We start from the raw sequence: 12,687 nt of genomic DNA on the forward strand, positions 1-12,687 counted from the left end.
CGCATGAATCAAGTCTTTCATTTGTATAAATTTGTACAATATTACATAGATTTCTTATTAATTATCAACATATATTTATCTTCTCACAGCTCATTCTTCAAACTTTATAAAATATATGTTAGCGTTGCAAATTTTTGAAGTCACATATTTTGTATATGCTTTCAAAGTTCTTTATGAGATAACCCTTAAAAATTGTTCTAACTTGCGTATAGTGCATAGATCCGGTGATAAGTAACAGATTCGTTTAACTTTATGGAATCGATTAGATTATGTTAATGGGGATGGATATCCCATTGACTTTACAGCAAGGGAAACCAATAAATAAGAACTTTCGTCTAAATTGATCGAACAGTTTCACAGTATTTGGGCGCCGAGTTAATGTAAGACATTAAGGAGGAAGAATGTATTCGTAAAATCTCAGCGAATCAATTCGCCTGGCAATCTGGTCCAAGCCTTTTCAAGGAAACAATCAAATTTATCGAATATAAATAGGTACATGGTTCTCCGGTTCAGGCGAAACGTTGGATTTACTTCGAATTCATTCGCTGAGACTTTACGAATACATTCTTCCTCTTCAAGGTAAATCAGTACCTAATCATCTACCGTAAGTCAGTGTTTTTGCGAATCCGTATCCTGGTTGATAACACTTCGGGTGTTTAATTCGATGGTAATGAATTTCACGTAAAATTCTGCTAACGATTTCTAAATAGTTTGCTATGCAACATCAGTTACAAAGGTATTATTATTATTCTGTCATCTAACTTCATCGTTCGGGTTAAACAACAAGCGAACATCAACCATGGGTCAGGAACGATTATGATACCGTTTCAATAAGCAAATGGATTCAAACTGACAGCTAATTTGGGTGGCATGTCTTCGGAATCTTTATGTTCGCAAGACTAATCACAAATCCTCTCGACATTACAGAAAACTTAATAATACTAGATTACTTCTACACAAATAGTAATCAATGGTTTTGGAGATCACATTAATTCGCTATTCATTTAAGCCATTCATACGACATACACGAGTAAAGGTTTCTAACGAAGTACATTTCTACTTATTCCAGTATGACAGGATCATCAATATTGCATATTGTAGTCCGGAATCCAACATTTTTATTAAGACGAGTGATTGTGGTTCTGCAACAACACCAAAAAACTTTATCATTCAATTATCTCTCTCATTTTCAACAATGATGATACCCGAGAATTACCGCTCCTCTACACAACCAAAAACTTGATTCTTATCCGACCATCAACCCTCTTCCCCTTCATATTAATTTTCTGTTGCTGAGATTATCTCCACTAATTAATCGTGGGATCAATAGTAACATTACAAACCTACCGAACAGCACTCCTAGTCTCAAATAAGCAACTGTATATCGTTACCTGTAACGCTTGATTATATCTCAAACAAAATAATTTTGGGAGTAAAATTCCATGCAATCAATGTTTTCTGCCCTAGAAATTCGGCAGTCCTGTTTATCTCATTCATAAACAAACATCTTAGGAGCACCTAGTTGATGGCTATCTGACTCCCTCTCATCCTTATTTGTATTCATACTGGTTACCCGAGATGTGGATCGGGGGTTCAACTATACGACTACGACTAAGTTTCGTGCTGATTATTCTAATATTCGTGACAAATTCATACTTCGATTACTGGCCAATAACCGCAAGTAGAACCAAACTATTCTTGTCTAGATAACTGTTACGATAATATATTTTTCCCTTAATACTGAGAACACATCTCATTTCCGTGCGTGATGATGTTAACTGAATCTGTTTGTCAAAAGCTTTAAATATTTCGATTCTCCACACTTTACAGACGCCCATCTGAAGCCGTGTTTCCTGACTATGATTTCCATTCTATAGTGCTGGAGTAATAACCTATGGCCCTGTGGATCCATTACTTTGCTTCTCCTACTTATAATAGACTGTGTAGATTTATAAGGATGACCAGTGGAATTCAGTGAACACGTCTGAGTGCTTAGTGACACCCGAAAGAGTATGGTCTTGCATAGTCTAACTACATTCACTTGGAAAGTAATGTTTTTGTAGTTAAAATTATCTGTTTTATATAACACTGTGAAAGAAAATAATTGAGTTTGTCAATGTTCACAAAATAGTAAACAGTACATTTAGATTCATAATTAGTGACTTTCTTATTTACCACGAAATCCTCCACCACGACCAGGACCACCAGGTACACTCCCGCCACGCCCTGCTCCTCCACGACCTCGAGTATTAGGAGCATTACCACCCCGACCTAAAATGAAGTAAGAATTAACACAGAAAATTCGTAACAAAGGTTTGAAAGTCTCAAGGAACTAAATATCCTAATTAGGATAGAGGGTCAAATATATTTTTAAACATATTACTCCTGGATTACATTTATACGGGTACAAAATTTTTGAGCTGTAAATTAAGTTTCTACAGAGTGCTTTAAGTAATTTATGCAATGAATATCAACTTCTAAATATCTGAAGTATGAAAAAGTAATTATCTATCACTCTGAACTGAACAGGTTTAATTCAGTCCATTACAATGAACCAATTATTTTTTGTCGAGTCTGCAGAAGCATGACTATCTACGTATCTGTTGTTCAAAAAAGTAACATCAGAAACTTCTTATTCAATTGGGGGATTGGTTTAATGGTTGTGAAGTTTAGTGACTGCGGAAAAACTATCAAGACACAAACTACCTGTCGACTGTGTTTGCAGTCTTATCACCACTGGTTCATACTCTAGTGAATTGGCTACTGCCAAGTACAGATCGATACTACGTAGTTGCTTAAATCGAAGTATATGGGTGGGGGTTAAAAGAGTGACCTAGTTTTTAAAAATTAAAAACCCTAGCCACCGGTCTAATCATGCTGCACAATGTATAAAACTTAAAGTGCCTTCTGTTTGTTTTGATTTACCGAAAGTTTATTTGATTGCTAGACAGTAATACTGACGGCTTCAGGGAACTTTTAGGCATTGTTTATCCTGTTTAAAGTCTGAATGTCTCCACTGCTTCCATCTATAGAATTTCTAGTTAAAACCGAGACTTCATATTAACCAGTTGTAGGAAAATGCACAATAGTTTATTTACTTTTCAATACCGATTACCGAATAATAAAATACTATGTCTGCGTTTTACAATTAAAGCGTATTTACAGTGCTTTATCAAATCGACCTTTAGGCAGTTTTGGAAGCCCGACTATCGATTCTTCTAGAGCACGTGCATGGACTGCGAACATGTCGTATTGAGAGCAGACACACGTTATCAACATTGGAGCTGTCACAGATATGGTTTGGCCAAAGTTGTCGCACCACGGAACGAAAAGATGAAAATAACCCGAGATTAAAATAATATAGTAGCAATGACAGAAAGATCAAAACTTGGGAATATTGTTTGAAAAGATAGAGTGGAAATGTCTATGTGAAGTAATGATAATATTCAAGCCCAAGAGAAGAGTGAATGCTGTCACTTAGTCTCCAGCCCCTGGTTACGGTAATAACACGGACACTAAGTAGTATACATGATTTAACGAAGCCCAGATCAACAATCAATAACTTCTGAGATTGGTCTGATTACCTCTAGCTGACTTCAAACCTACATGTGCACTTGAAATCACAGCTCATCGAAGTAGATGGGGGTTAGGCATATCTAGCATATGTTCCAACTACCTCACTTGATGAAGTTTGTGGGAAAAGCGAATTATCAAAGTGGAGACATTTTTGAAAATAATACAGTGCAGTGAGACTATAATTTATGGACAACCTTTGAGAATGTCCACCTACATACTATGGCTACATGAGGGTTATAAACCAGTGTGAGGAATCAGGGTTAATATTTACAGCTGATAGTTAGACTTAGTGTTTTCATCACGAACTGACATCAGCTATAATGCCAAAACTCTATTTAGTTGAGTGAATGAATAAATTACGCGCCGAAATTCAAGACCCGTTATCGTAAATCTGATTGATTCGTCCGTAAATTATAGTCTCGCCGATAGTGCTAATGTTTTGCTATCGTATGTAGCCTCCCAGTAGCACCACATCAAAACGATCTTAACAGTGAACCCTTCAATATCTAATTTAATACCCTTCGGATAAATGTGTACATTACCAGTCATTCACGTTTTAAAATACAATATTAGTGATATCTAATTAATTCAAGCAAATGGACGACAAGAAGCAGTTTAGGGAAAAAGACCAAGCAAGCTGAAGAAAACATAAATATCAGCTATAGGATGTTGGTTAACGAGACCACAATTATGAATGTAAATACATGGACATAAGAATACTCTGGAGGAAGATATTGTTTAATGAGAATACTAAAACTGAATTATATTACCTCTAGCCTTATTTCTATGAAAACTCCCACGCCCAGTGTCTGCAGACTGAGAGCGATTACGCATTTTGGCTAGCTGCAAGTCCTCTTTAACCTTATCGATTACGTCGTCTGGAATCCGTAAATATTTTATTATGCTTCCACGAATATAACACTCTGGCATTTTCCAGAAGCGATCCCCATCCTATGAAATATAAACTCAGCATATATATATGATTTACTCGAGATGTACAAATAACTTCTTTAAGATGAATGTTCATCCAGTCATCGCAAGCAACAAGGTGACCGTTATAAGTTTCACCACTTTTCAACTCAACAAGCTGAAAATAATTTAACGACTGCAAATGAAATTACCATAGGAAGATTCGTTGCAGCCTTGAGGAGTGTCACGGGTAACTGAAAAAATTAACGGAATGAAAAAACACAAACCATTGCGAAATACAATTAGGCGCCCAATAATTAAGCTAGCGCAAGGTCATCTCATCTTCAATGACCATTATCCAACATCGATATTATGGGTAAGCACAAGCTTTGCATCTCTATATAACCATAGCTTTGTTGCGAAGAAAAGTCGATATTTTTCGAAAATGTACTGACAGAGGAAAAAGAAAAACATTTCTTCAATAAATCGAGAACCATAATGTAAATCCGAAGTTTTTATGGAGGCGCGACCGGTAAGTGAACGTGTCGCAATATGGCTGTCTTCAACATAATTTTTCCTGTGTAATTCCATTTTGAGTAGTCAGGGTGCGTTGGTGAGTATGTGTGTGGATAATCAAGAAGTTTAAATGGTCCAAATGGTTGTACAAGAATATAAGTAGTTTCATAGCAGTGCGGCGCCGATGCGTCCAGGTACGGACTGTAGTATATTTGACAAGCAAGTGCAAAGATGCAGTTAGTAGAAAGGAAATGCTGTTCTGAATTCTTACGAATATACTGAGTTTTCTCACGAAGGACTCCTGTGACGGTGCTTATACAACCTCGACCATCTATGAGTTCCAGAGTTCGACCAATTGCAAAAGATAGAAGGTATTCCCACTACACAGTTTGTCATGTGTCGAAAGTGAGCTTAAGTAAGTACTTCCTGGGATAACCAGGAGTGCTTAGGATCCTATAAGTCATTAGAGTATCACTTCTCAGTGGCCTGTACTGTGTGGGTAGATATCAAGTTATTGAAGGTGCTTTCTATAACTAAGACACCGAAATCTGTTGCAAATTGGGACATCTCTAAAGGGGATTCCCCAAAGTGTATGTATAGTTCATAACATTTCTGAAATGGACTATTTCATACCTTCAGGTGTTGAAAGTCTGTAGTTAACTACCCAAACTTGAAGTCCAGTCAGATCCTCTTGAAGTATCAGCTCATTATTCTGGTTAGAACCTTCTCTCTAAAGTTTCACATCGCCGGTGAAAATTATTACAACAGACGATTCCTGTTGATGAGTGTAATTTATATAAATTAAAAAGTTTTTGGTACTGAATCTTGGAGGACTTTACGTTCTGTAGATTGAGAAGAAACAAAGTTCACTCTTACTTTCAGACTCAACAAGTTCGATATGAATTAAACCAATCCATCAGTTGTGGCTTGATAACTAACAACTTAAGTTTGTTTATGAGTCATGAATGTTTGACTCTACCAAAGACTTTAAAGAAGTCAAGGTATATCACATCCGCTCTACCCTTTCAATTGATGGTGGCTGTTCAATTATTTGTAATAAATTAGATCGATTGGTTAAGAGTTGACTGCAAACATTTTATTGATATTAAAACATAGCTTAAGCATCCATTTTCTCCCTTATTTTGTATAGGCATTATATTTTCTATTATCTTATAGTTGAAAAGCCTTGTGGATTTGAAGAAAGGTAACCACGTACCTCATCCGCTCTGTTCCATGATCAAAGCAATGACCTATTCACTACAAGTCTGGGTTCTTCTATCGATAAAACGAGGGATATTTACCACCCCGTTCAGCAGACTGATGATGCAGAAGTAACCGTCATTGAAGCTGTGTTGTGGGGGGAGCGAAAAGAAACTTGCCTAATACAAGTAGTTACGTAAACCATCCTATGTCAAAGATCCAATTACTTTTCAGCGTATTGAAAGAAGCACTACCAGCCGATTGCTCAAAAAGACATTGAGCCGGCTTTATTTCAAAATTTTTGTGATATATTCCAGCTTCCAGTTGTCTGGGACCGCCGCATGACTAAGCGAACATGAAAATATCATACTTAGGGATGTAGCCACGATCGAATCCGCTTCTCTCAGTGTAGCAGGGTGAGCGGATTCCGGGACAGGGGGATTGTCCTTAACCAGATGCATCGGGTTTGACAAGCTTATCTAGTGTTCAGTTTCAATGTCGACAATTCTGTGGATAGAGCTCTCGGTGATATGGTTTTAAGAAGACCTTATTTTGGTCGATTCTAAAACTCATCCGGATCATTTGATGTATTCAGAGTACTATATCCCTTATAAGCAATTTCAAAACCTAGAAAAACAGCTAGATAACATTGTTTGATGTCCTTTTTATGAAGATATGTAATACAGTATCTTATAATGGCATCAGGAAATAATATAAGTTTTGTATACGTGGTAAAATAGAAACTGAATCGATTGAGAAGTTTCTTCTAACAAAACAAAAAACAACCTAATTTCGCAAGTTGACTTCTTGATATAAGCTCAGTTTCGAGCTAATATAGGAATTAGCTGCAGTTCTTTCATTAACACGTCGTGGATAAGAATTATATTCTCCTAGTGTAGCGACCGAACAGCCGATATTCGCTTGGAACAACGGACTGACGGACCCAAAATTTATTTGATTAGATCAGACCACGTTCCTCTGTATAGCGAACAACGCGTTTTTGAGATACTCGTATTATATTATATCAAAACACAAATTGTATGCTCAATATAAACGGTTCTAATTTAGAAAACAGAACAAATTACATCAAAAATAAAAAATACCTCAAACGGTAGAGCCTGTGCTATGCAGTCAGAAGTTTCTCTAACGCAAAGTTGCGCGCTAAACAATAAAAGAAACAGTTAATACCAAAAGGTTCGATACCTGAGAATCAATACAAATATTCCCAACAAGATGAGATCAAATATCTATCTGCAGGGATTCCAACAATCCTCCCAAGCAGACAGTCAGAAGGTTAACAGTCACACTCTGAACCACGCCGTGACCTTGAGCTTAGTCAAACACGACCTTACTGTCAATAGTCCGCAACATGCAATAGAAAATTAGGTAACAAAAGATAAGTTTTCAATCAAACTCACATAATAAAGGCTCAAACGAGGAAGACTGGACAACAAAAGATGTGGTTAAATTAGATCTGAACAAAGGTTAAAATACACAACAGGGAGAAGGAAAAAATAAATGACACTACTGTCCAACAAAGAAGCTGCAGAGGGATTTTCATCGTTCTCTTTCCGTTACACCTAGTAATGGTTACTCTAGCTTGAATATGTCACAGGTATTTGGAGTTTGACAACGCTTTGACCAGTGACACTTTCTACTGTGAATCGTACTCACCAAGTGAAATCAATAGACAGAGGCGAGGAGTTTCGAAGATATATCATATATATCTATCAATATCCATCATTTCCATATGTCTTTGATCCTTTTAGACCAACTGAAATCCACTCACAATGAGAGATTAGATCGAGTCAGTATCATATTTGTGACTCTTGCTCTCAATGATGTACACGAGTTTTCAATTAGATCCTCTTTTTAGCACTGAAGAGAAAGTATACTTTTATGAGGTCTAACTGCATGCTGAAATACACTCGTATGTGCGTAAAAACACAATGTCGGAGAAAAAAAAGAAAAAAACTCAAGCACATGTAATAGCGTTAAAACTTTTTTGTTTTTTTTAAAAATAAAAATATAAATATATAAGCATATTAAAATTTTTTTTCAAAATATTATATATCGTAAAAAGAAAGATTGAGATAATATTAAATGTCGAGTAGTGCCTTACGTGTAGTAGTCGTTTAAATGTTCTGGAAATCTTACTCTTCTTCCAGAACGCGTCGTTTTAAGTTTATTTTCAGATGCATTCGGAGTATCATCGATAGTGTTGGTTGTCGGTTGAGGAATTATGAGTGTAGGAGTCGTGTTGTGCGATTGTACCGAAGGAAAGTCGAATAGGATTTCCTTCTAAATACGCTGCTTTTAAGCGATCGATGCTGATGCTATCGTTTGTTCCATTCTTATCGACTATATAGTACTTGGATCCACGTTGAAGAACTTTGAAAGGTCCTTCGTATGCTGATTTGAATGGTCGTCGATGTGAGTTTCGACGAACGAAAAGGTGTGTACTATATCGTAAGTCAGATTGAACGAAAACATCGGTTGATTGTGGTCGAGTGGAAGCAGGTTTAACTGAACGCATTGCGTTTGTAAGCCTGTTCGTGTAGGGGGTTAAATCCATGCTCATTGAAGAGGATGAAGGATCCACGAATTCTCCTGGAAGTCGAAGTGCCGTTCCATAAACGAGTTGAGCAGCCGTGTATCCAATGTCAGCTTTCACTGCATTGCGGATACCTAGTAAGACGAGTGGAAGAGCGTCGGTCCACTGTAAAACGTTTGCAGCTGATAGTGAAGCTTTTAGTTGTCGGTGAAAGCGTTCTACCAACCCGTTTGCTTGTGGATGGTAGGCAGTCGTTCTGAAGCGAGTGATTCCTAAAAGCGTGGTCAGACGACGGAAAAGATCAGATTCAAACTGACGTCCGCGATCTGTAGTTATAGTTGAAAGGCAGCCGAAGTTTGCTACCCATCGTTCTACGAAGGTGCGGGCCACTGTTTCAGCAGTGATGTCCTTGATAGGTACTGCTTCTGGCCATCGAGTGAAACGGTCTACGCAGGTTAAGAGGTAAGAGTATCTATTTGAATCTGGTAACGGTCCTACCAAATCCAGATGAACATGGTCGAAACGAGCATCGGCGAGTTTAAGAAGGTCGATGCCTTGGAAACTGTTCAAGGAAGTTGTGCGAGATAAGGCGTCTGCAACTACATTGTTTGCTCCAGAGATGTGTTGAATGTCTGAAGTAAACTGCGAAATGTAGTCCAGTTGTCGAGACTCACGGGGAGAGTACTTGTCTGAAGGAGAGCTCAGAGAGAAGGTGAGTGGTTTATGGTCAGTGAAAAAAGTGAATTCGCGGCTTTCGATATAATGTTGAAAATGCCGTACAGCACAATACATAGCTAGGAGTTCCCTACCGAATGTGCTGTACCTCGATTCGGTGTCTAGCAACCTTCTAGAGAAAAATGCCAAGGGTTGCCAGGAGTTGTTAACCCATTGCTGCAAGACTTTTCCGATTGCTGAGTCAGATGCGTCTACGGCGATACTAATGGATGCTTCGGTGTCCTGATTTGCTAGCATTGTTGCTTTAGCGATCAGTTCCTTACTTGTGGAGAATGATTTTCGTGCGGTGTCGTCCAAATTAATGGATCCCGCATTTCCACGAAATTGGTCGGTTAGCGGTTTCATAAGTGACGCGCATTTCGGTATGAAACGTCTATAGAAACTAACAAGGCTGTTAAACGTTCGTGATTGCTTGACGGTGGTCGGTTCTGGGTAATTCAGAATTGCCGCCACTTTGGTTCTAAGGGGTCGAATGCCTTGAGCATCTATAGTGTGTCCTAGGAAGTCTAATGAGTCGGTTCCGATTTGGCATTTCTGAACGTTTACAGTAATGCCATGTTTTTGTAGTCATTCGAAAACAAGATCCAGATGCTTGAGATGTGTTTCTCTGTCCGGACTTGCGATTAGACAGTCGTCAACATACGCATGTACGAAGTTGAGACCTCGAAAATCGTCGTCTATGAATCTTTGGAATGTTTGAGCAGCGTTTCTTAGACCGAAAGGCATTCGCAAAAATTCAAAGAGTCCGAAGGGAGTTATGATAGCTGTTTTCGGAATGTCGTCAGTAGCCATAGGTATTTGGTTATACGCTTTAACCAAGTCGATTTTCAAAAAAACAGTTGTACCTTTCAAGGTAGCTGTCAAATCGTGAATGTGAGGCAACGGGTAACGATCGGGAATGGTTTTCGCGTTCAATCGCCGATAGTTTCCAGTTGGACGCCAATCGTTGCCGTCCTTTTTAGGGACCATGTGCAACGGAGATGCATATGGGCTACTTGACGGTCGTATGATTCCTAAGTCTATCATGTGATCGAACTCGTTTTTCGCCAACTTTAGCTTTTCAGGGGCTAGTCGTCGTGCTTTAGAGAATACAGGTGGTCCTGTAGTCGTGATGTGATGTGTAACGTTTCTGGTTACACACGGTAGTTTCGGTTGCGTTTGATGAATCCCAGGGTACTTATCGAGTAGTGGTTGAAAGAGTGGGTCTATCATATGGGGATAATCTGCAACCAGTAAAAGAAGTTACGCAAACGGACAGGTTAGTGTTTCCATCTACTAGCCTCCGTTTGCGCGTATCGATGATCAGATTGTGATGTTGTAGAAGGTCCATACCAATAATTGGCATAGAAACATCTGCAATAACGAAAATCCAGTGTATGGGTTTGCGTAAACCCACGTTAAGGTAAACGTACCTTTTGCCATACGTAGCGATCGGTTTTCCGTTTGCCGCCTGTAAGTTTAAGGTCGATTCGTGTAGTCGGTCGTTAGGATTTGCTGGGAGAACGCTAACTTCTGCGTCAGTGTCGACGAGGTAGCGAACTCTCGTTGTCACATCTGTGACGAATAACAGACGGCTTTGTTCGCCGGCTACGGTTGCCGTTAACGCGTGCCGGCTTGGAAGTTTCCCGAGTTGTTTTTCGAGTCACTCGGTTTCGTGTTGGGAAAATTGCAGGGTTTTCTGCAATTTCTGGAAGACTTTCCATACTGGTTATGATACCAGCACCAGTCGGGGTTATCCGTCTCTCGTGGTCTAGAGGCAGATCGCTTAAATGTAGTGCTTCTACGTGAGGTGTGCGAGCGATTACGGTCGTTACGAAGATTAAGATATCGCGTGAGTGTATGACATAACTCGGTTATGTCATTCTGAGTCGTTTGAGGCATTTCTTTGACTGAAAAACCTCTGTAGTAGAAGATTTCGTAATTTCTAAAATGCGGTCGGCAGATGTAGCTAGCTCGTCTAAGGCGTTGTTTTGAAACGAGACAATCACAGTTTGCACCTGTTGAGGAAGTTTAGACAAGAAAAGTTGTTTAAATAGGCCATCATCGAAAGTTCTTAGGCCTATAACCTCTCTCATTCGTTGCAACATGTCCGTCGCAGAACCGTGTTACAGGTCGATGTTATTGAAGAGCTGATCTAACCTTTGTCGATCGGTTAGGTCTCCTCGTTTAAGAATCGAACGTTTTAAGGTTTCGTAAGGTTCAGAAACATCACTAGTAAACATACTAGGTGTTACGTACCTGTTGAATTCGCGCGGTAGTGCCTTGACTACTGCGAGGAATTGTGCACGTGTGTCGATCACGCCGTGCTCGGAGAAGTCGGCTTCTGCGTAGCAGAACCAGGCTTTGATATTGTCGGGCCAGAGGGGCATGAGCTGGAACGAGGGTGGGGACATAGTCTTAATCTTAAATACCTTAGGAGTCTGTTCAGTCATAGGGGAATATTAAGTACGAGAATACGAGGAAAAAATATAGATATCCTGAGGCACGGAGGAAAAAAATTTTGCAATGTATAAAAACTAAAATGTAAGGCAATAATATATAAAAATCCCAAAAAGGAACAGACTCACAGTTGCAATTCGGTGTACCAGATCACGTCGGTCTCACCAATGAAGATGACACAGGTATTCAATGTTTGACAACGCTTTTACCAGCAACAACTTCTAATATAATTTGTACCCACCGAGAGAAATCAAAAGACAGAGTTGAGGAGATCGGAAGAGTGTATTTGGCGATTACCAATATATCGGAATTCTCTGATCTTATCTGGCTAGCGATTGCGGTAGATATTGAGCACAGCGTTACCACACGTGATCTGGTGCGGATGCATGACCGAGCTCCTTCAGCTAGATGAGTCCACTAAAACATATGGTCAGCATCCAATGTCGAAAACTTACAGAGCTATTTATTTTGGGAATTTATTTACCGCTACAAGGGATTATGTCGAGTCAGTATCATATTTGTGACTCCTGCTCTCAATGATGTACACGAGTTTTCGATTAGATCCTCTTTTTATCACTGATGAGCAAGTATAATTTTATGAGGTCTAACTGGACATTGAATCTAATAGTTATCACTTGATCTTTGAATTTAGCCAAGTCCAGCTGTTACTGAAACTTTAACGTTTCCCTCCTCCACGTCTTTTTCAGTTCTCTTAATATTGACAAAACGTCAAATATTTGGACCCTAGGAAATATTTA

The 12,687-nt window shown here is 39.0% G+C and overlaps 1 protein-coding gene across 3 annotated transcripts; it reads right to left on the minus strand.

The window, feature by feature from the left end:
* Nucleotides 1–2,043: 2,043 nt before the first annotated feature.
* LSM4_1 (RNA processing protein) lies at nt 2,044–7,533 on the minus strand. Of its 3 annotated transcripts, none has more exons than XM_051211587.1 (6): nt 7,405–7,533; nt 6,988–7,362; nt 4,698–4,739; nt 4,565–4,663; nt 4,347–4,527; nt 2,044–2,271 (listed from the first exon to the last, which is right to left on the minus strand). In XM_051211587.1, exons 3-6 carry the CDS (start codon nt 4,698–4,700, stop codon nt 2,168–2,170), a joined length of 387 nt encoding a protein of 128 aa, XP_051071664.1. In that variant the 5' UTR covers nt 4,701–4,739; nt 6,988–7,362; nt 7,405–7,533; the 3' UTR covers nt 2,044–2,167. The 3 variants fall into 3 exon arrangements, with proteins under 3 accessions (XP_051071664.1, XP_051071663.1, XP_051071665.1); XM_051211586.1 differs by having other exon boundaries at nt 4,773–7,362; XM_051211588.1 differs by having other exon boundaries at nt 2,055–2,271; nt 4,565–4,739; nt 7,305–7,362.
* Nucleotides 7,534–12,687: the final 5,154 nt, after the last annotated feature.

Source organism: Schistosoma haematobium, chromosome ZW (assembly GCF_000699445.3).
Source record: "Schistosoma haematobium chromosome ZW, whole genome shotgun sequence".
Lineage (NCBI taxonomy): Eukaryota > Metazoa > Platyhelminthes > Trematoda > Strigeidida > Schistosomatidae > Schistosoma > Schistosoma haematobium.